Source organism: Sorex fumeus, unplaced genomic scaffold, assembly GCF_029834395.1.
Source record: "Sorex fumeus unplaced genomic scaffold, SorFum_2.1 ptg000063l, whole genome shotgun sequence".
Classification (NCBI taxonomy): domain Eukaryota; kingdom Metazoa; phylum Chordata; class Mammalia; order Eulipotyphla; family Soricidae; genus Sorex; species Sorex fumeus.
In genome coordinates, this window is record NW_026606120.1 from 74,922,354 (window position 1) to 74,942,843 (window position 20,490).

The 20,490-nt window shown below is 39.7% G+C and overlaps 1 protein-coding gene across 1 annotated transcript; it reads right to left on the reverse strand.

Moving 5' to 3' along the window:
- Window positions 1–9,780: 9,780 nt before the first annotated feature.
- Window positions 9,781–10,287, reverse strand: LOC130035649 (keratin-associated protein 4-3-like). Its single transcript, XM_056127476.1, has one exon. It carries the CDS (start codon window positions 10,285–10,287, stop codon window positions 9,781–9,783), a length of 507 nt encoding a protein of 168 aa, XP_055983451.1.
- Window positions 10,288–20,490: the final 10,203 nt, after the last annotated feature.

A 20,490-nucleotide genomic window follows, 5' to 3' on the forward strand; every position in this document is an offset into this window, starting at 1 on the left:
CGTTCTCATCCTGTTTTGGTAAGGCCCAGGTCTCTGAGGCATATATTAATGCAGGAAGAACAGTGGAACCGAAGAGATGTGCCTAGAACCGGAGGATCTTCGTCCTCTTAGCTATTTCTTCGACTCTCTCGAAGGCGTCCCAAGAAGCCGCTCTCTTCCTCCTGTGCAACTCAGGTGCCAGGTCATTCATCATGTTGACTTCTCAACCTAGGTACACATAACTGTTGCATTTGGAGATGGTTGTTCCATTGAGAGGGAATGGAGCGTCAGGAATGAGGCTGTTTCTCATAAACATTGTCTTCTTGAGATTCAGCTGTAGTCTGACCTTTCCACACTCACGGTCGAAGCATTTGTGCCACTTGGCTAATGTTTGGTGTTATTAGAACGATGTCATCAGCAAAGTGGAGGTGGTGTAGTGGCCAACCGTCTATCTTCAGTCCCATTCCTTCCTATTCCAGTCGTCACATGACGTTCTCGAGGGTGGCACTGAAGAGTTTTGGTAAAATGGTATCACCCTGCCAAACCCTCTCTTGACATGGATCACTTCTTTGTAGAATGGTGAGATCCTGGTAGTGAATCCTTAATACAGTTTACAGTATCCTGATGTATTGAGTTTGAATGCCCTGATTGGCTAGGGCTTTGATGACCGCTTCTGTCTCAACAGAATCAAAGGCCTTCTTTAAATCAATGAATGTTAGACAGAGCGGCATTTTGAACTCCTGAGAAACCTCAATGAGCTTGGTTATAGTGTGGATATGGTTAATTGTGCTGAATCCTTTTGGGAAAACAGCTTGCTTGCATGGTTGTCCTTCATCTAGTGTTCTGTCAGTCCTATTCAGGATGACTCAAGCGAACAGTTTGTAGATGACAGACAACAAGCAGATCAGGAGATAGTTGCCAATGTCATGGATGTCTCCCTTCTTGTACAGTAGTACAGTCCTGCTGGTTTTCCATTGGGACGGAACCTTGCATTCAGACAGGTAGCATGTAAAGAGCTGAGCCAGCGCATTGATGAGTATTGATGGCAGGTTCTTCAGGTGTTCAGGTCTGACCTTGTCTGAGTCAGGTGCTATTTGTTTCTTTACTGACGAAATGGCATGTCAGATTTTGGAAGGGAGAACATTGGGTATGACATATTCATCCTGCGGAATTTGGTATGTGGGCAGGTGGACGTGGCTATCGAAGAGATCCAAGTAGAAGTCATGGATAATCTTCTCCATTGCCCTTTTGGAAGATGTGATAGATCCATCAGGACGTCGGAGGTCAGTCATCTTGGTCTTGTAGTTGGCAAAGGACAGGAGGGCGTTGCTAATGCTTTTCCCATCTTCTGCCACATCTACCAGCACTGTTGCTCTTCTCTCTTTGAAGTCTTCCTTTATCGCTTCTCTGCACTGCTTTGTGAGCTCGGAAGTTGGCTTGTGGTTGCCTGAGGCATGCACCAAGCCACGTTGGTGAATAAGCTCAAGAGTTTTCGAAGACAGTCTTTTTTTGTAGCTATCTCTCTCTTGACGTTCTTCACACAATCATGGAGGTGTTGAACCAGTCGATTGTATTCCTCATCAATGTTGTCAATGACGGCATCTTCCAATGTTGCCACAATAGTGCCAAAGAGCTCCCAGTTGGTGGTCATTCTGGGAGTTGTCTTCCTAAACTTTGCAGTCCTTTCTCCCCGATCTGTGAAGTAGAATTTTGCACGAAGGAGACAGTGGTCTGATCCCGTTTGGAATTTTGGGACAACAGCGACATCAGTCAGGCAAAACCGTCGATTGAATATGATGTGGTCAATTTCGTTATAGAACCGTCCACCAGGAGACTCCAATAAATACAATGGGTCTCATTCCCCTGACCCTGAAAGAGCCAGATATAGCATGTTGTTGGAAATGTCCTATTCTCTCCGTTATCACAGGAGAAGAAGAAACAGTTTCTTCACTTTCCAAACCATCATGGAAGCAAAGACCATTGGAGAGGCTGATCACAAACAGTTGTTTGAAAACAAATCTTAAGATTTCTAGAAGAGTTTATATTTTGGGAAAGAATATTAACCCTAAGCATTCCTGAGAACAACAGTGGGTGGTCTGGATGTGGAGGAGTTTAGAGTTAGCTCAGCCAGGAATGGGGTTGGTGGGATAGATATACATACATACATACATATATATATATATATATATATATATATATATATATATAATGGTTCTTTTTACACTTTAAATGTTTCTTCACTATGGGCCTAAAGAAATAATATTTTCCAGGTAACATTATACTTGGAACCTTAAAGGAAACACTGCTGAGGTTCAGCTTCAAGGCATCACTTGTAAAGTGTTCTTTGAGCAGTTTAGGCCACTATAGTCAATCCTACTGAAGGATGATTTGCTCGAGCAGGCCCAGTAACGTCTCCATTGGAGACTTTGGCATATCCAATACTTCACGGGGAGCTTGCCAGCTGGAGCGATAGCACAGCAGTAGGGCGTTTGCCTTGCACGCAACCAACATGGCTGACTGGAGTTCGATTCCTCCACCCCTCTCGGAGAGCCCGGCAAGCTACCGAGCGTATCTCGCCCGCATGGCAGAGCCTGGCAAGCCACCTGTGATGTATTCGATATGCCAAACACAGTAACAACAAAATCTCCAATGGAGATGTTACTGGGCCTGCTCAAGCAAATTGATGAACAACGGGAGGGCCTTTACTTTACTTTACTGAAAGATGACAACGAAAGATGACCACCCACACTGGGAAACCAGTGCAGTGGGGCCGTCATTTTCTTTTTTGAAAAACATCTCCATGTGCTTTTTATTTAAAAAATTAAATTTAAAATTTTTAATAAAAATAAATAATAATAAAATTTGGAGAGCCCGGCAAGCTACCGAGAGTATCTCACCCTCATGGCAAAGCCTGGTAAGCTACCAGTGATGAATTCAATATGCCAAACACAGTACCAACAAGTCTCACAATGGAGACATTACTGGGCCCACTCAAGCAAATCGATGAACAATGGGAGGACAGTGCTACAGTGCTAATAATAAAAATAATAAAATAATTTTAATTTAATTTTTAAATTAATTTTTATTTTTGTTTAATAATTAAAATTTTTAAAAATTAAATTAAAAAACTATTCATTGCACCATTGTTTCAACACCTTATCCTCTTCCCTTTTGTAGTGTTAGTTCTGTCATCAAAATCCACTGGCTTGTTTTCACATTTTTAATCCATTCCTCTACTTTGTTTTCTTATATTCCACATATAAAAAATCATCCAGTTCCTACCCTCTCCCTTTGATTTGTTTTGCTTCACATAATCTCCTTGAGTTCCTCTCATATTATTGAAATTTACAAAAATCACCTTTTAAAAAAATGCTGAATAATATTCTAATCTGTCTATGTACCACTCCTTTCTGACCCAGTCACTGATCAGTGGTACTTAGGTTGTTTCCACATCTTTGACTATTGTGAATAGTGCTCCAATAATATTGAAGTCCTATAAATCTTCAAGTTGATGATTTCATACTCTTCAGATAGACATGCAGAAAAAGAATTGCTGAGCCATAGGGTAACCTTTTTGTAAGTTCATTTTTCTTTTGTTGTTTTTGGAATTGGGTTCACATTCAGTAGTGCTCAGGGCTAACTGCTGGTTCTGTGCTCAATGATCACTCCTGGAAGTGATCATATGCAGTGCCAGGGATTAAACCCAGGCTGTCATCATGCAAGCACTCTATCTGCTGTACTACTTCCATTCCCTAATCCCCACTTTTTTGGGGGGGGTTGGTTTTTTTGAAAAAACTCTACATCATTTTCAAAAAATAGTAACAACAGTTTGCATTTCCACCACAGTGCACAAGAATTCCTCTTTCTCAACACACTCTCCAGAACATGTCAGTAATCTCTTATATGTAAGCAGATCTCACAGACATGAAATCTCTCAGTGTGGTTTTGATTTGTATTTCCATTAGTAACAGTGGATTATGGGCATCTTTTTATGTTGTTCATCAATATCACGATCACGATCATCCTGTTGTTCATCGATTGCCTAGAGCAGGCACCAGTAACATCTCCTTCTTCCTAGCCCTGAGATTTTATTTTTAATTTATTTAATTTTTTGCATATAGCAAACTGCTTTATTGGTTTCTATTTTTTTAGTGAGACATCATGAGGTACAGTTGTAGACTTACCAATTTTTGTGCTTGGGTTTCAATTATACAATGATCAAATACCCATCCCTCCACCGGTGCCCATTTCCCACCACCACGGATCCCAGTATCCCTCCCACCCCCCATCCCACCCCATCCCACCCTGCCTCTGTGGCAGGGCATTCCATTTTGTTCTCTATCTCTTATTGGGTGTTGTGGTTTGCAAAAGAGGCAGTGGGTGACAATCATGTTTGGTCTATAGTCTACTTTCAGCATGCTTCTCCCATCCTGGGAGGATCCTCCCAACACCTTTATTTGGTGTTCCCTTCGCTATCTGAGCTCCCTTTTCCCCTTTTCCCCTTGGCCTCCAAGCCATGGAGTAAACTTCCTGGTACTAATCTCAGCCATTCTTGGGTGTTAGTCTCCTATTTTGTTACTTTATGTTCCCCAGATGAATGCAATCTTTCTATGTCTATCCCTTTCTTTCTGAGCCATTTTGCTTAACATGATACTTTCATGTAGTACCACTTGTATGTAAATTTCATGACTTCATCTTTTTTAACAGTTACATAGTACTCCATTGTGTAAATGTACCAAAGTTTCTTTAACCAGTCATCTGTTCTCGGGCACTCAGGTTTTTCCCAGATTCTCTACCCTGAGATTTTTAAAGAGCCATATTCAATGTTTTTTCAGGGCTAGGAGAATGAGACCTATCATTGTTACTGGTATTTGGCATATTGAGTACGACACAGGAAGTTTGCCAGACTCTGCTGTGTGGGTAGGACACTCGGTAGCCTGCCGGGTTCTCCAAAGTAAAAACTAGATAATAAGATGTCATGCGGCTGTGAATGCGGCTGCGTGCTTCCAGGAGCTGGGTTTTATAGTCTCTAGGTCTTGGTCATTGATGGGACCACCTGGCGCCAGCGGCAGCTGGTGGGTGTAATGCCTACCTACTGGAAGATGGGGGATCTGGGTGGATAAGGCCCAGTCCTAATCCAAGCGGGCTTGGAGATCTCAGCCTCGGGACCCACATGCCTGGGTTCCTCTGCCGGTTCCTTCATGCATGAAGCTTGTCCGGACATGTGAAGAGTGGTCTCAGCATGGCTGTGGCTGGTTCTGGAGGTCTTCGGCTGCCGGGGCTCTGCTCGGAGCGGGGAGGGAAACTCAACTGGCCCCCCTCCAAGGGGCCCCAGTGAGGACAGCCAGGCGTGGGGGCAGGAGACACATCAATATATCCTTTTAGAAATGTCTAATTATATCTTTTGCTAATTTAAAATTTAATTGTTTATTTTTTTTAGTTGAGGAATGGCTTGGGTTTTTAACCAAGAACACTAATCCATTTTTGAATTATAATGCCCAGTTATCTTCTTCTATTTACTATAGGTTACATTTTATTTCTACTGATAATTGTGTTTGCTGGTAGAAAGTACCAATTTATACTGGTAATTGTGTTATCATGGTAGTTTCAGTGTGGGGAAGTGAGGGGGGAGCAAAAGAGAGAGAGAGATTGATATAGATAGATAGATATCTTTATTTTTCATTTTCCTTGCTGTTGAGGAGAAGTCCCCAAAGACATCATTAATGGTGGAAAGATGGAGCTCATCAACTATGTTAGTGCTCTTATTTTTATGGCCTCAGGACTTACACCTAAGTTTTAAATGAAAATGATCCAGTTTCATTCTTTAGTTTGTGGCAGTTCAATGTTCCCAGCACCATTTCTTAAAAAAATCTTTTCTTTCTTTAATGTACAGTGTTGACTCTTTTGTCACAGATTTGATGTTGATATATATTATCAGTGAGACGATTGACTGATATCCCACTTATATAAGAGTCTCCTGCCCCCACGTCTGGCTGTCCTCACCGGGGGCCCCTTAGAGGGGGGCAGCTTGAGTTTCCCTCCTCGCCCCGAGCAGAGCCCCAACAGCTGAAGACCTCTGGAACCAGTCACAGCCATGCTTAAGACAACTCTCCACATGTTCGGACGAGCCTCACACATGAAAGAACCGGCAGAGGAACCCAGGTGTGCAGGACCTGGGGCTGAGATCTCCAAGGCTTCCTCCACCCAGATCCCCCATCTAGCTAGGCATTACACTCACCAACTGCCCTTGGTGCTGTGTAATCCCATCAATGGCCAAGACCCAGAGACTTTAAAAAAAAAAGCTCCCAGAAGTTCACGGCCACAAATGCGACCACACAACTTCTTATTATCTAGTTATCACTCTCGGAGAACATGGCAGGCTACCGAGAGTATCCTCCCCACAGGGCAGAGTCTGGCAAGCTCTCTGTGGCGTATTTAATATGTCAAAACCCAGTAACAATGACGGGTCTAACTCCCCTGACCCTGAAAAAGCCTCCAATGTGGCATTTGATAAAATCTCAGGGCTAGGACGAATGGAGGCGTTACTGGTGCCTGTTCAAGGAAATCAATGAACAATGGGATGATAGTGATACAGTGATATAGCAATGTATTATCAGTGTGGGTTTATTTCTGGAGTCTAGCTTCCACTCCATTTATCCATGTACCTACTTTTATTCCTGTATCTTGTTGTTTTAATTTTGTTGTTATTTGTCATTGCTTCAGTGTAATTTGAAGTCAACTAAGATATCTTTATTAACATTCTTTTATCTCAAGATTTGCTTTACCTGTTTAGTATTTTTTATAGTTTTATATAAATTTTAGTGTTTTTATTCTATTTTCTTTAAAAAAAAAATTGGAGTTTGGATAGGGGTTGCACTGAACCTATTTGCTGATTCATAAATGACAACCATTTTTCCCCAATTTTTACTAAGGTAATGTGTTTTACAACAGTTTTTATATTATTTCTTTATTTTTGCAGTATTACTTTCCTCTCCTACCACCAGAATGCCAATTATCCTCCACCACTGTCCTAGGTCCCTTGCCCTCCTACCCCTTTCGCAGACTTAGTTCGTCATTCTGTCAGCAATATTTTAGAGTTTGTTTCCATTGAAGTCTGTTTATTCCATTATTTGATTTATTTGTATTCCATACGTGAGGATGATCAATTCTTCACATTTATGTTCATGGAATATTGTTTCATCCAGGGTTTTTTGACTCCCTGTGATACTCAGGGCTTACTCTTGGCTCCTCACTCAGAGGTAATTCCTGGTGGTGCTCAGGGAACCATCTGCAGTGCTGGAAATTCAGTTAATCCAGGTCAACTGAACAGGACAAAGATCTTACCCACTATACTATCTCTCAGGTCCTATATTGTCTACATTTTTAAACAATATATTTTAATTTTCCTAATACAGGTCTTTCACTTTGTTAATTCATTCCTATATATTTAATTCTCTTTAATAGGACTGTGAATGGGATGATTTTCTCAAGTTTTCTTTTAGCTTTATTCAGAATATGCAATAAATTTTTGTATATGGATTTTGTAGCCTACTACTTTACAATATTCATTTACTATTTCTTATAGATTTTTTAGTGAAGGCTTTAGAGATTTCAATGTTTAATGTCATGTCATCTGCAAATAGTGAGAGTTAATTAAACATCCAGTCTGGATTCCTTTTGTTTCTGTTGTTTGTTCATTTGTTCTCATTAAGACCACTAATACAAAATTAAATACAAATGATAATAGTAGATGACCTTCTCTTTCCCTAATTTTAAAGAAAAGCCATCAGATTTTTCACATTGGGTATAATATTAACTATGATTTTGTAATATATGATCCTTATTATGTAAAGGTGAATTCCTTTGATGGATTTATCAAGTTTTTTCTTTGCATGTATTTGTGTTCATATAATTTTTTCTTTTAGTTCATATGCTATGTAGTAGCTTAATTATTTAGTGTATATTGAACCATCCATGTAATTCGGAAATAAATCTTACTCTACTGTGGTGTATGGATCCTTCTAATATATTGTTGAATTCAGTCTGCTAAGTATTTTTGTTGAATTATCTGCTTCTGTGTTTGTCAGTGACCAGTTTGTAAATCTATTTTTTATAATATTATTTTTTGACTTTTGTATTAGTGTTGATAGCACAGAGGTAGGGCATTTCCCTTGCACACAGCCAGCCCGGCCGAGCAGGGTTCAATTCCTTTGCCCCTCTCGGAGAGCCCAGCAAGCTACTGAAAGTATCTTGCCTGCACAGCAAAGCCGTGACGTATTCAATATGCCAAACACAGTAACAACAAGTCTCAAAGTGAAGATGTTATTGGGCCCGCTCAAGCAAATCGATGAACAACAGTGTTTGTTTGTATTAGAGTCATGTTCGTCTCATAAAATGTGTCTGGAAATCTTCCAGGATTTGTTTATAACTGAGAGAGAATGAGAGGATTGCCTAGAAGTATAGGCATATAGTTAGAAATTGCTCCTGAATTTTTATAGCATTTCAACAATTTATAATGAATTTTACTTGACTTTGTTTTAATTTTACTAAGGAAGTAGTATCTTCTTCCTTTCTTTTTCTTCCTGTTGTTATTCACTTGTTCTCATTAAGTCCACTAATGCAAAATTAAATGGAAGTGATAATAGAAGACGACATTCTTTTTTTCTTATTTTAGAGAAAAGCTATTCCTTTAGGTTTTCTTTTAATGAAACTATACTAGCTATATATATTTCATTTGCAATCCTTCTTTCCCATGGAAATTTAAACTGCCACTTTTATTCTGTACCTAATCTGGTTAGGTTCAGGATAAAAGTGATATATGACATTTATTTTTGTATGATAATGATGTATGACCAACTAGATATGTGGTTAGTTTGATACTTTTCTTAATGAAAAGCAATTTCAGGTGAGGAGAGTTGAAATACTATGTCTGAAATCTGACTTAACTCTGATTGTCAAATCATAAACTATTCTCTGTACTGACTTGTCTCTACTCACGAAGTCAATTCATAGGTAATAGTTATGAAGACTCTTTTGACGCCATATCCATTTTATTTTATTTGTTTATTTTAATTTGGAGCCACACTCAATAGTGATCAGGGCCTCTTCTGATTCTGCTTAGGAATCACTCATGGTGGAGCTCGGGGGACCATAAGTGGTACCAGGATAGAACCCAGATCAGGTGCGTGCAAAGCAAGTGCCTTCTCCTCTGTATGATCTCTCTTGATTCCATCAGAGCTATTTTATATTAAAATAATTGTTCTCATATTAGGCATGCTAAGTTCAAAGGTGCCTCCATTACAACATTTCCTCATGTCTGGTAAAAGTTATAACAGTCTTCATAACATAAGACAAATTTTAGCAGTGGGTGTAAATGATTTTTCTATTATAGACACATGAGAACAGGCACTCCTGTGTTATGCAGAAAAGATAGCCGTGCGTACTGAACATTTCATTAATAAAAAGTAATGAGATAAAAGAAATTTAATGCTTTTGAGGGTTAAATGCTTTTATTGGAGGAGATCAAACAATTTCACACAAAATGGATTACAGAGGAAAACATTCTAAAGAAAAATCGAGATAGGGAACATTTGAAGACATCTATTTCATGTTAGAATTAAGAACAATCTGATGCAGAATCTGACTGTAAATTCTGATTTACTTGTCATAGATGCTTCCACACATAAATATTAATGAGAAGTTTTCTTGTTAGTTAATCATAAAGTGTTTTAGTTGAACCAGTTGCTCTCTGTCTGGACCGTAGAACTGGCAGGGAATTTTCCTGGATCCAGAACAGTCCACTTAGCAGCTAGGACGACAGCAAGTTGTTTTACAGCAGGTGGTCTGGCAGCAAGAGGGGCGGCAGCAGCTGGAGATACAGCAGGAGGGGCGGCAGCAGCTGGAGATACAGCAGGAGGGGCGGCAGCAGCTGGAACCACAGCAAGAGGGGTGGCAGCAACTGGTTACACAGCAGGAGGGGCGGCAGCTGCTGGAGCCACAGCAGGAGGGGCGGCAGCAGCTGGAGCCACAGCAGGAGGGGCGGCAGCAGCTGGAGATGCAGCAGGAGGGGCGGCAGCAGCTGGAACCACAGCAGGAGGGGCGGCAGCAACTGGTTACACAGCAGGAGGGACGGCAGCAGCTGGAGATACAGCAGGAGGGGCGGCAGCAGCTGGGTCTGCAGCAGCTAGAAACACAGCACCTAGGAGGACAGCAAGTGGGCTGACAGCAGCTGGGGCTGCAGCAGGTCTCCTGGGAAAGACCATGGCCACAGCCCTGGTCAGAACAGACAGAGCTACAAGAGTTCACCATGATTTCAGAGTTTAGAGGTTCTGGGTACTGTGAATGTCCAGGAGAGTGTGTTCCTTGAATATGAAAGTCTTCTTGCTCCAGGTTGCTTTTATACCCTGCTGAGGGAGCTTTCTCCTTGTTATTGTTTACCTTAATTACTAAGTAATTGTTAACTCAGGCAATTATATTTTCCAAGTTGGATGGAAAATGTTTTCTTTTCCTGATGAGTTAGAGTTTGTCTCTTTCATTGTAGATATCATCTTTGTTCAAAGATAGGTGAAGTTTTGAAAGCTGAGTGCTGGTTCTCACTCCCTCTGATGATTCTCCCTCAGTATCTCCTGCTCTTACACCCTTGTAGACATCATCAATGTTTACAGATAATGTAGTTCCTTTCATGGAGAGGCTGTCCTGTGCAATTTGACATAGAATAGCATAGTTTCTCTCTTCTCCTTCTGTGGTCTTAACATAACCACATTCCTTAATGAAATGGTCACAGGTCCTATTGAGTAAAAGGAAATGCCAGAGGACAGAATCTTAGCATGGTAAGGCAATATCAAATCCTCCAGTGTGTCATTTGTAAGCAAAAAATGGCCAATGGGCATAGAGAAAAGGATCCTCAGTACAACTAGACATTGTTCTCTCATATCCTAGACTTGAAGTACTGGTGAACTTCCAATTTCTAAAGATCAAACATTTATCTGGACTCACCATAGCTCTTCAGGAATCTCTACTAGAATTGATAACAGCACTTATGTTACTGAAAATACTCATATATTACATAAAATAGAATGTACAGTGTAACAATTATGTAAAATTATATATAAAACAGCATATTTTATTAATATTAATAGAAATTATCTCTGATGGGTTTATAGAGACTCCTTTCTTTTTAACACCTTATCACGTTCTTTTTTTTTTTTTGACGACTTGTTTTATTCTTGTAAACAGATAAATGCTGAAAGGAACTATCATCGTGCAATTTAGAGGTCTCCAGTTTCTGAGCTAGAGAGATAACACAACAGGTAGGGCTCTTGCCTTGCACATGATTGATCCAGGTTTGATTTCCCAAGTACTTCCAGGAATGATTTCTAATTACAGATCCAGGAATAAGCCCCGAGAACTGTCAGATATGCTTCCCCCACCACACCCCCAAGAAAATTTATCTCCATTCACTATGACTGGGAGTTAGAAAGGTGATGGGTCAGTATAAAGGTGGGTTCATAGTATCAGTTCAGCTGTTCAGTTTGTTAAGAATTGGAAGTTCTACTGGTAAACAGCTATTTCTCTGAGCCACCTGAGTGCTCTCCTTAATGCCACATTCCTATGATCCATCAAAAAAACTGGAAACCAAGAGCATTAGAAATAGCTGTAGGCTACTGATCTAGGACAACGCCTACTGTTTACACTGATTACTTGGTAACTGAATCACGGGGTTTAAGTATTTTGAATCTTTTTCTCTCTTGAGTGCTGATTCAAAAACCCAGTTGATTCAGAGCCCAAGGCTGCCTGTTGCTATGTTTCACAAGAAAACTTTCTCCAAACAAGCATAGGAAGCTAACAAGCCTACAAAGCAAGGGGTCACTTGCTCCTGCACTTTGAGAGTCCTGGACAGGGGCATAGTGTTTGACTGGGCTCTCCCAAGACTCTCATCCCCAGGGGGTCTGCAATCAGAAGATCTGGTGTGGCTCCTAGACTTCATTGCTTCATGATTTATATTTATTATAATGTTTCTGAGGCATGGCAGGAGCTTCAAACTCCAGCATGAGATGCCAAAGTGGAAGATGTAGCAGCAGTTCTAGGGCAACCTAAAGCCCAAAGAGAGGCACACATGGAAATGGCAATGAAAAACAGGTGTGAGTGGACGGTGGGTGGGTGCTGGGACAATCAATTCAAGTAGCTAATGGACACAATTAAAAACATTTAAATGGAAAAAAAATCTCCCCAAAATAAAAACATTTAAATGAAATTTTAATTAAGAAAATACCACTAAAACAGCCCAATATATTTTCTTTTCATAATAGTAAACAAACCAAAACAGCAAGCAAGCTTGTGTGGTGATTTTGTAGAAACTAGGTTTCTAAATGTATGGTAGAAATTTCAATTGACACTATTTGGGCATGAGTTGGCAATAACTACTATAATTACAAGATAAATTAGTGACCAAAAAATACCTTGTTTTAAAATTCTAAAGAATAGCTCTTCTTAAAAAAAAAAGAAAAGAAAAGCTCTTCTTATCGTCCATTGCAGAAATTTCTCCTCTCTTGGCCTTTAAGTAATGACTACTCCCAAAGCTCTGTCCATCACTCTTTTATATATTCTCTACTTCCAGTCTGTGTGATTTCATCTTCCCACATAATGACCAAAAATATCACATTTTTAGCCCCATTCCTAACTCTTACACTGAGTGTCTTCCTACTTAGTGCCTTTCCTTTGGGGAATTAATATTCAAGTCTACAACGATATGGTTAAAACAGACCTTTTGCCCTCCCTCTTCCCCAGAACTATTTCTCCTCACCTTCTTGTATCATTGAGTAGCACTATCATAGGCTCAGTCACTTAAAATTCTACACTCATGATTAATTCTTTCATTCACTGTTCATAAGCCTCTACTCTGTCTTCAGAGTATTTTCATTCAGAATATTTGTTGAGGGGCCGGAATGATAGTAAAATGGGTAGGTCACTTGCTTAGCATTTGGCCAGGCCAACTGTGGTTATATGCCTGGCACCCCCAGAGTCACCAAAACCCCCCAAGAGTGATCCCTAAAAGCAGAGCCAAGATAAGCCCTGTGCACTGTGGCCCTCCAAAAGAAGAGTGTTTGTTGAATGTATAAATAAAAAACATACCACATTATTCCATTGAAAGTAATATAATATTTATCGACATATTGAAAACTAGATATATTTATTAAAACATGGGAAAGTCAGAAATACAGCCACAATCTGATCTAAGAAAGAGAGGAAAGTCATTAGTTTTACTTTTCAGTTTATATAATTTTTGAATGTTTTGATTATTGGAAATACTTTTTTTCAGTAATTTTAAAATAATTTTTTGTACTTTCTTTTCTTTTAATTGAATCACCATGAAATGCACAGCTACAAAGTTGCTTATGATTTGGTTTCAGTCATACAATGATCCAATACTGTCCCTTCACCAGTGTACATTTCCCATCACAAATGTCCCAGTTTCCCTCCCATGCCCCCCCACACCCCACCCCAGCCTACCTCTATGGCAGGCACTTACTTCACTCTGTCTCTGACTCTATCTGTATTCCTGTCTCTGTCTCTCTGTCTCTGTCTCTCTTCTGTTTTTCTTTTAAATTTTGTTGAATCTCCATGATACATAGTTATAAGCTTTCATGTTTGAGTTTCAATCACACAATGATCAAACACCCATCCCCCTACCAGTGCACATTACCCACCACTAATCTCCTTAGTATGCTCCCCTTTCCAACCCTCCCAACTGTCTCCATGACAGACAATTTTCCCCATACTCTCTAGCCACTTTTGGGCATTATGGTTTGCAATACAAATACTGAGAGGTTATCATGTTTGGTCCTTTATCTACTTTCAGCACACATCTGCCATCCTGACCAATCTCTCCAACCATCATTTTCTTAGTGATCCCTTCTCTATTTCTGCTGCCTTCTTCCCCCGCTCATGAGGCAGACTTCCAGCTGAGGCAATCTTCCTGGCCATTGTGTCAACTGTCCTTGGGTATCAGTCTCATGTTATGTTATTTTATACTCCACAAATGAGTGCAGTCCTTCTATATATGTCCCTCTCTTTCTGACTTATTTCACTTAGCATGATTCTCTTCATGTCTATCCACTTATAAGCAAATTTTATGACTTCATCTCTCCTAACAGCTGCATAGTATTCCACTGTGTAGATGTACCAAAGTTTCTTTAATCAGTCATCTGTTCTAGGGCACTTGGGTTGTTTCCAGATTTTGGCTATTGTGAACAGTGCTGCAATGAACATATAGGTACAGATGTCGTTTCTACTGTGCTTTTTTGCACCCTCGGGATATATTCCCAGAAATGGTATTGCGGGGTCATATGGAAGCTCAATTTCTAGTTTTTGAAGGAATGTTCATATTGTTTTCCAAAAAGGCTGGACCAGTCGGCATTCCCAACAACAGTGTAAGAGCATCCCTTTTTCCTCACATCCACACCAGCACTGGTTTCTTTTGTTCTTTTGAATGTGTGCCAGTCTCTGTGGTGTGAGATAATGTCTCATTTTTGTTTTTATTTGCATCTCCCTGATGATTAGCTATGTGGAGCATTTTTATGTGCCTTTTGGCCATTTGTATTTCTTTTTTGAGGAAGCTTCTATACATTTCTTATCCCCATTTTTTGATGGGGTTGGTCTCTCTCTTCTTCTGGGCATTATGGTTTGCAATACAGGTACTGACATGTACATCCCTTTACCTACTTTCATCACTCAACTCGTAATCAGAGTGATCATTTTCAACTATCATTAAAATAATTTTTTTAAAAATGAAAGGAGTCCCTTTACCTAAGAAGAGATATCATGAACTATAGTTTCATGAAAGGCCATTCTGAGCACATTTTGTGAGTCACTTCCAGACTTGGATAGCAGATTACAGTGAATGGCTACTAAGATGTTTCCCAAACTATTTAGCATGGTATCAACCAACACCCTTTACACATCTACTTTTTACCAGCCTTATTTCTGTTTACCCTCCTTCCTGTTTTCCTTCTTGCTAGAAGTCTAAGCATAGTTTTCCAGAGTTTGTCTTTTGCACATCTACTTACTCCCTTGAAAACCTACTCTTTATTTTCTAGCTAGCAAAAACCTAGCTGAATGCCTCTCTATGATAGCCTATCTTATTGTTTCAGTAGCTATTTGGTGTTATTTCCTTGATATTCCCACAAAACTCAATCCATCTTGGTGATGGAGCTACAGTTACGTTATTTTTCTTTAAATACCCATTTGTATTAGCAAGGCCCTTGATGACAACAGACATTTAATAAAATTTTCAAAAAACATTGGATTTTTAGAGATTCTTAATTATGATAAATTCTAAGTTGTAAAATATCTCAGTAGAAATAGAATAGTTTTTCATGAAAAAGAACAAGGCAGGGACAAGGAGATAGTTCATGTGGTCGAGCACATGCCTAACATGCACAAGACCCAGAGTTTGCTCTCTGGTAGTTCATGGCTCCCCTAGTACAGTTAGAAGTAACCCTAGCATCTCAAGCATCACCAGGTATGGTTCCTAATTGTAGCACTGTAGCACTGTCCTCCCGTTGTTCACCGATTTGCTCAAGCGGGCACCAGTAACGTCTCCATTGTGAGACTTGTTGTTACTGTTTTTGGCATATTGAATACGCCACAGAGCTTGTCAGGCTCTGCCATGTGGGCAAGATACTCTCGGTAGCTTGGCGGGCTCTCCAAGAGGGGCAGAGGAATCGAACTCGTGTCTGCCAGGTCGGCCACGTGCAAGGCAAACACCCTACCTGCTGTATTGGGACAGAACTGACATGGTTCCTAATTAAAAAAAAATAGTATAAGGTAAAAGTAAAGTAAAGTAAAGGCCCTCCCATTGTTCATCGATTTGCTCGAGCGGGCCCAGTAACGTCTCCATTGGAGACCTTGTTGTTACTGTGTTTGGCATATCGAATACATCCCGGGGAGCTTGCCAGGCTCTGCCGTGCGGGCGAGATACTCTCGGTAGCTTGCCAGGCTCTCTGAGAGGGGCGGAGGAATCGAACTCGGGTTGGCCATGTTGGCTGCGTGCAAGGCAAACGCCCTACTGCTGTGCTATAGCTCCAAATTTGGGTGTCAAGAACCTTTTCAGATAATGCTACTTATCATCTTTCTAATACATTTAGTGCATAATTAAGAATTATCTCTGAAACATGTTTCTAAGTAATAGATTCAAGGCTTAGGTGCAGAGTTGTATGATTCACTTGCAATTAGTGCTATGTAGGTCCACGTTAAGTTAAATATATCTCCTTTAATTATAATTACCTTCTCAATTTGCCTTACAAGCAATCATTTTATGGAAGATGCCCAATTTCATATTAGTATGAGCTGGAAAAAAATTAGCCTGCACATGTCTCAGACAGGATGTGTTCAAATTAAGGAGATTTTATTGTGTGAATATCATAGCAAGGGAATTAAAGGAAGCATTTAGAGCATTCTCCTAATCCTTTTCTGATCATTCAGGTAATGTGTCAACTGAATGGTGGATTGGTGCCCAGTGCACTCCCAAGAATATGCAATGCCCTGAGAGCAGAATTAGTCTCCTGAGAGTGAAAGCGAGTCACCAATCCCACAGTCTTCCTTCTTCAGAATGTATAGGATCACGTAGGGGCTGGGATGGGGCTTAACAGAGCCCCAAGTGACTCATAACTAGAATCACAAGTAGCAGAACCATGTTTGCATACAAGCTCTATATTGTTCATAAATCTGAGATCTTTGTTGAATTTTATGAAATTAAAAAGAAGACTCATGGAGTCTTAGGGTCTCATTCATTTATCTATCCCACAAATTCATTCAACTCATTCATCTATGAAACAAACAAGTGTTGAGAATACCCCTCTGCAGACCCTATTCTGTCCCAGAAGCTATGATATTTTAGACTTAGGGGGTCATTGCTTTCTCCAGCAAATCCTTCCTCTATCTCCTCTCAAATCACTCTTCCTTTAGGCTACTGTCTTCCAATATTTTTCAACTCACATTCCTTATGAGTTTTACTTCAATTATCACTTTTTCTGAGTTCCAAAGGCACTTTGCAAATAGTGTTGTTTTTTTATGAAGGGGGTCTCTCAAGCAGTTCTAGAGGACCCAAGATTCCCCTCCTAGCAATATTTAGTCAATGAGGCAAGATGGTTCAATGCTAGACCCAGAAGAAATGTGATCCTTCTAAGGCCCATGGTAGTGGAGGTTACCAGATCCATCCTGTGGTGTTTAAGAGCTCTAGGTCTGTACCTGGAGGTATTCAAAAGGCCTGATTTGCAGGAATCAAATTTGGGTCTCTGCACATGTAAGGTATGTACCCCTGACTGCTGAGATACATCCATGGACTTAGAGCTGCTTTATTTATTTTTTTAATTTTATTGAATCACTGTGAGATAGTTATAAGCTTTCATGTTTGGGTTACAATCACACAATGATCAAACACCCATCCCTCAACCAGTGCACGTTCCCCACCACCAATATCCCCGGTACAACCCCCTTTCCCACCCTCCCTCTTCTTCCATGGCATGATTCCCCATAATCTCTCTCTACTTTGGGGCATTATGGTTTGCAATACAGACACTAAGAGATTATCATGTTTGGTCCTTTATCTACTTTCTGCACACATCTCCCATCCTGACCGATTCCTCCAGCCATCTTTTTCTTAGTGATCCCTTCTCTATTCCAGCCTCCTTCTCCCCTTTGCTCACGAGGCAGGCTTCTAGTTATGGAGCAATCTATCGGTCCCATGTATCTACTGTCCTTAGGTGTCAGTCTCATGTTATGCTGTTTTATACTCCACACATGAGTTCAGTCCTTCTATGTCTGTCCCTCTCTTTCTGACTCATTTCACTTATCATGATACTCTCCATGTCTATCCATTTATAAGCAAAGTTCATGACTTCATCTATCCTGACAGTGCATAGTATTCCATCGTGTAGATGTACCAAAGTTTCTTTAACCAAAAAATGAACTCTGACCTTTGTCTAATGCCAGGCACAAAAGTCAGATCAAAGTGGATTAAAGACCTCAATATCAGATATGAATTCATAAGATACATAGAGGAAAATGTAGGTAGAACTCTTCACGACATTGAAGCTAAAAACATCTTTAAAGATGAAATAGCACTGACCATGCAAGTGAAAGCAACCATAAACAAATGGGACTACATCAAACTAAGAAGCTTCTGCACTTCAAAAGAAACAGTGACCAAAATACAGAAAAATCCTACAGAATGGGAAAGAATATTTACCCAATACCCATCTGACACGGGATTAATATCCAGGATATACAAGACACTAGTAGAATTGTACAAGAAAAAGACCTCCAACCCCATCAAAAAATGAGGAGAAGAAAAGAAGTTTCCTCAAAAAATAAATACAAATGGCCAAAAGGCATATGAAAAAAAGCTCCACATCGTAGCCATCAGGGAGATGCAAATCAAAGCAACAATGAGATATCATCTCACACCACAGAGACTGGCACACATTCAAAAGAACAAAAGCAAACAGTGCTGGTGTGGATGTGGGGAAAAAGAAACACTCTTTCACTGTTGGTGGGAATGCCCACTAGTCCAGTCTTTCTGGAAAACAATATGGACAGTCCTTCAAAAACTAGAAATTGAGCTTTCATATGACCCCACAATACCACTTCTGGGATTATATCCCGAGGATGCAAAAAAAGCACAGTACAAATGACATCTGTACCTATTTGTTCATTGCAGCACTGTTCACAATAGCCAAAATCTGGAAACAACCCAAGTGCCCTAGAACAGATGACTGGTTAAAGAAACTTTGGTACATCTACACAATGGGGCTGCTTTATAATCCCATAACCAGTTCAGATTGTTGTCAAAATCTGCTTGATACAAATGTTTGTTGAATAATATCATATTACCATCCCAGTTTCTGAAATGTATTTTTCATCTTGTGCTATTCATTTTCATTTTTCCCCTCAACAAAATGTTACTGCTAAGAGCTAAAGCATTAAACTCTATGGTCTGTGATGTATTAGAATATGGCAGAAATGCTTCCTCAAAATTTGAAGACAGTTTTCCTGTTTATGAGTGACTCTTGAAGAATGAGAGAGGAAATGGCTCTACATGAAGGCTGACAATGAGTGAGCAGGTAAAATGAACCCCAAAAAATGTATTTCAACCTATTTCTTATGTCTTTAGTGTCTCCATTTAGGATACATAAAACCTTCTCAGATTCAATAATGAAAGCAACCCAATTAAATATAAACAACAGATTCGAGTACATGTGTATGCAAAGGTGATATATAAATAGCATATAAGCCCTTAAAAGATTTCATATGATTATCTAATTAAAAAAATATAAACCAAAACCACAACATGTTACTTTATATTTCCACTAGGATAACCATAACTGAGACAGCTAATGACAAAAAAAGAAAGAAAAATACTAATTTCAAGCATATTTTCCTCCTATATTTATAGAAGCTTTATTGTCAGCAGATAAAATAAATGCTCATTAGCAGATGATTGGATAAAGAGGATGTGGTACATATACTCAACAGAATACTGCTCTACTACTTAAAAAATTAACTTGCACCTTTGGGGACAAAATGTATACATTAAGATGACTGTGGTAAGTGGAATAAGAAAGAAAGTGAAATATATGTTCATTCATATGTGGAATATTGATAACTAAAACAAAAAGACTAGAAAAGAGCAACTAAAGTAATTAGTTTGATGAAAACTACAGTGGTTACCAGAGCAAAATTGGAGGTGGAGGATGAATGGGTAAAGGGTTCATTTTGGTGTCTTCTACATATATGGAAATATGAAACTAAAACCCTGAAACTTCATAATATTCTAAGCCCATAATCAATAAAAAGTCATTAGAATTCAGCACTTTTAGTATCAATTTCTTACGGTCTGACCCATCAGCAACCTGACCAATTAATCATTCTTGGTAATTTTCTATAACATGCTTCCAACATGACATGCATGATCATACTGCTTACTACACTGCTATTCATTTCTTTCTGTAATTGTGATCATTTCTAACATTGATTTTATGCTCCTATTTGAGAAGGCCTATAATGTTTTCTTAGTCCTTCTTTGAATGATTAACTTATTCCATAGCCTTTTATTTTTCCTTCTACTTAGGTGTCTTCTTTCCATGTTAAAGTTGGAGCAGGCAGGACAGGAGAGGTCATGAAATCTGAATGACCTCAAACATTAGGCTGATTAACTGACCTGATGAGATACACGAGAGCTACAGCAATAGCTAAGAATATCTGGAGTGTTCGGGCTCAGCACAAAGCTTTCCAGCACAACCTCAGTCGTCCAACCCCCATGACTTATCCTTGCCCACCACTCAAACCCTTTGCCAATTCCCACCCAGGCCTACTCTAGATTGGGTGCTTGTTTGTATGCACATGCCCCACCTCTGACTCACAGCATCCTCATCTGCGTGTGGCTTTTCTGAGTATAGCATCATTGACATGAAGGAGGTCAGGGAGAGGCCAGCAAAGTTTAGGCTCTGACAC

What these genes read in the sequence shown, in the direction of transcription:
- LOC130035649 (XM_056127476.1), bottom strand. Translation starts at nt 10,287, where the DNA reads ATGGTGAACTCTTGTAGCTCTGTCTGTTCTGACCAGGGCTGTGGCCAT.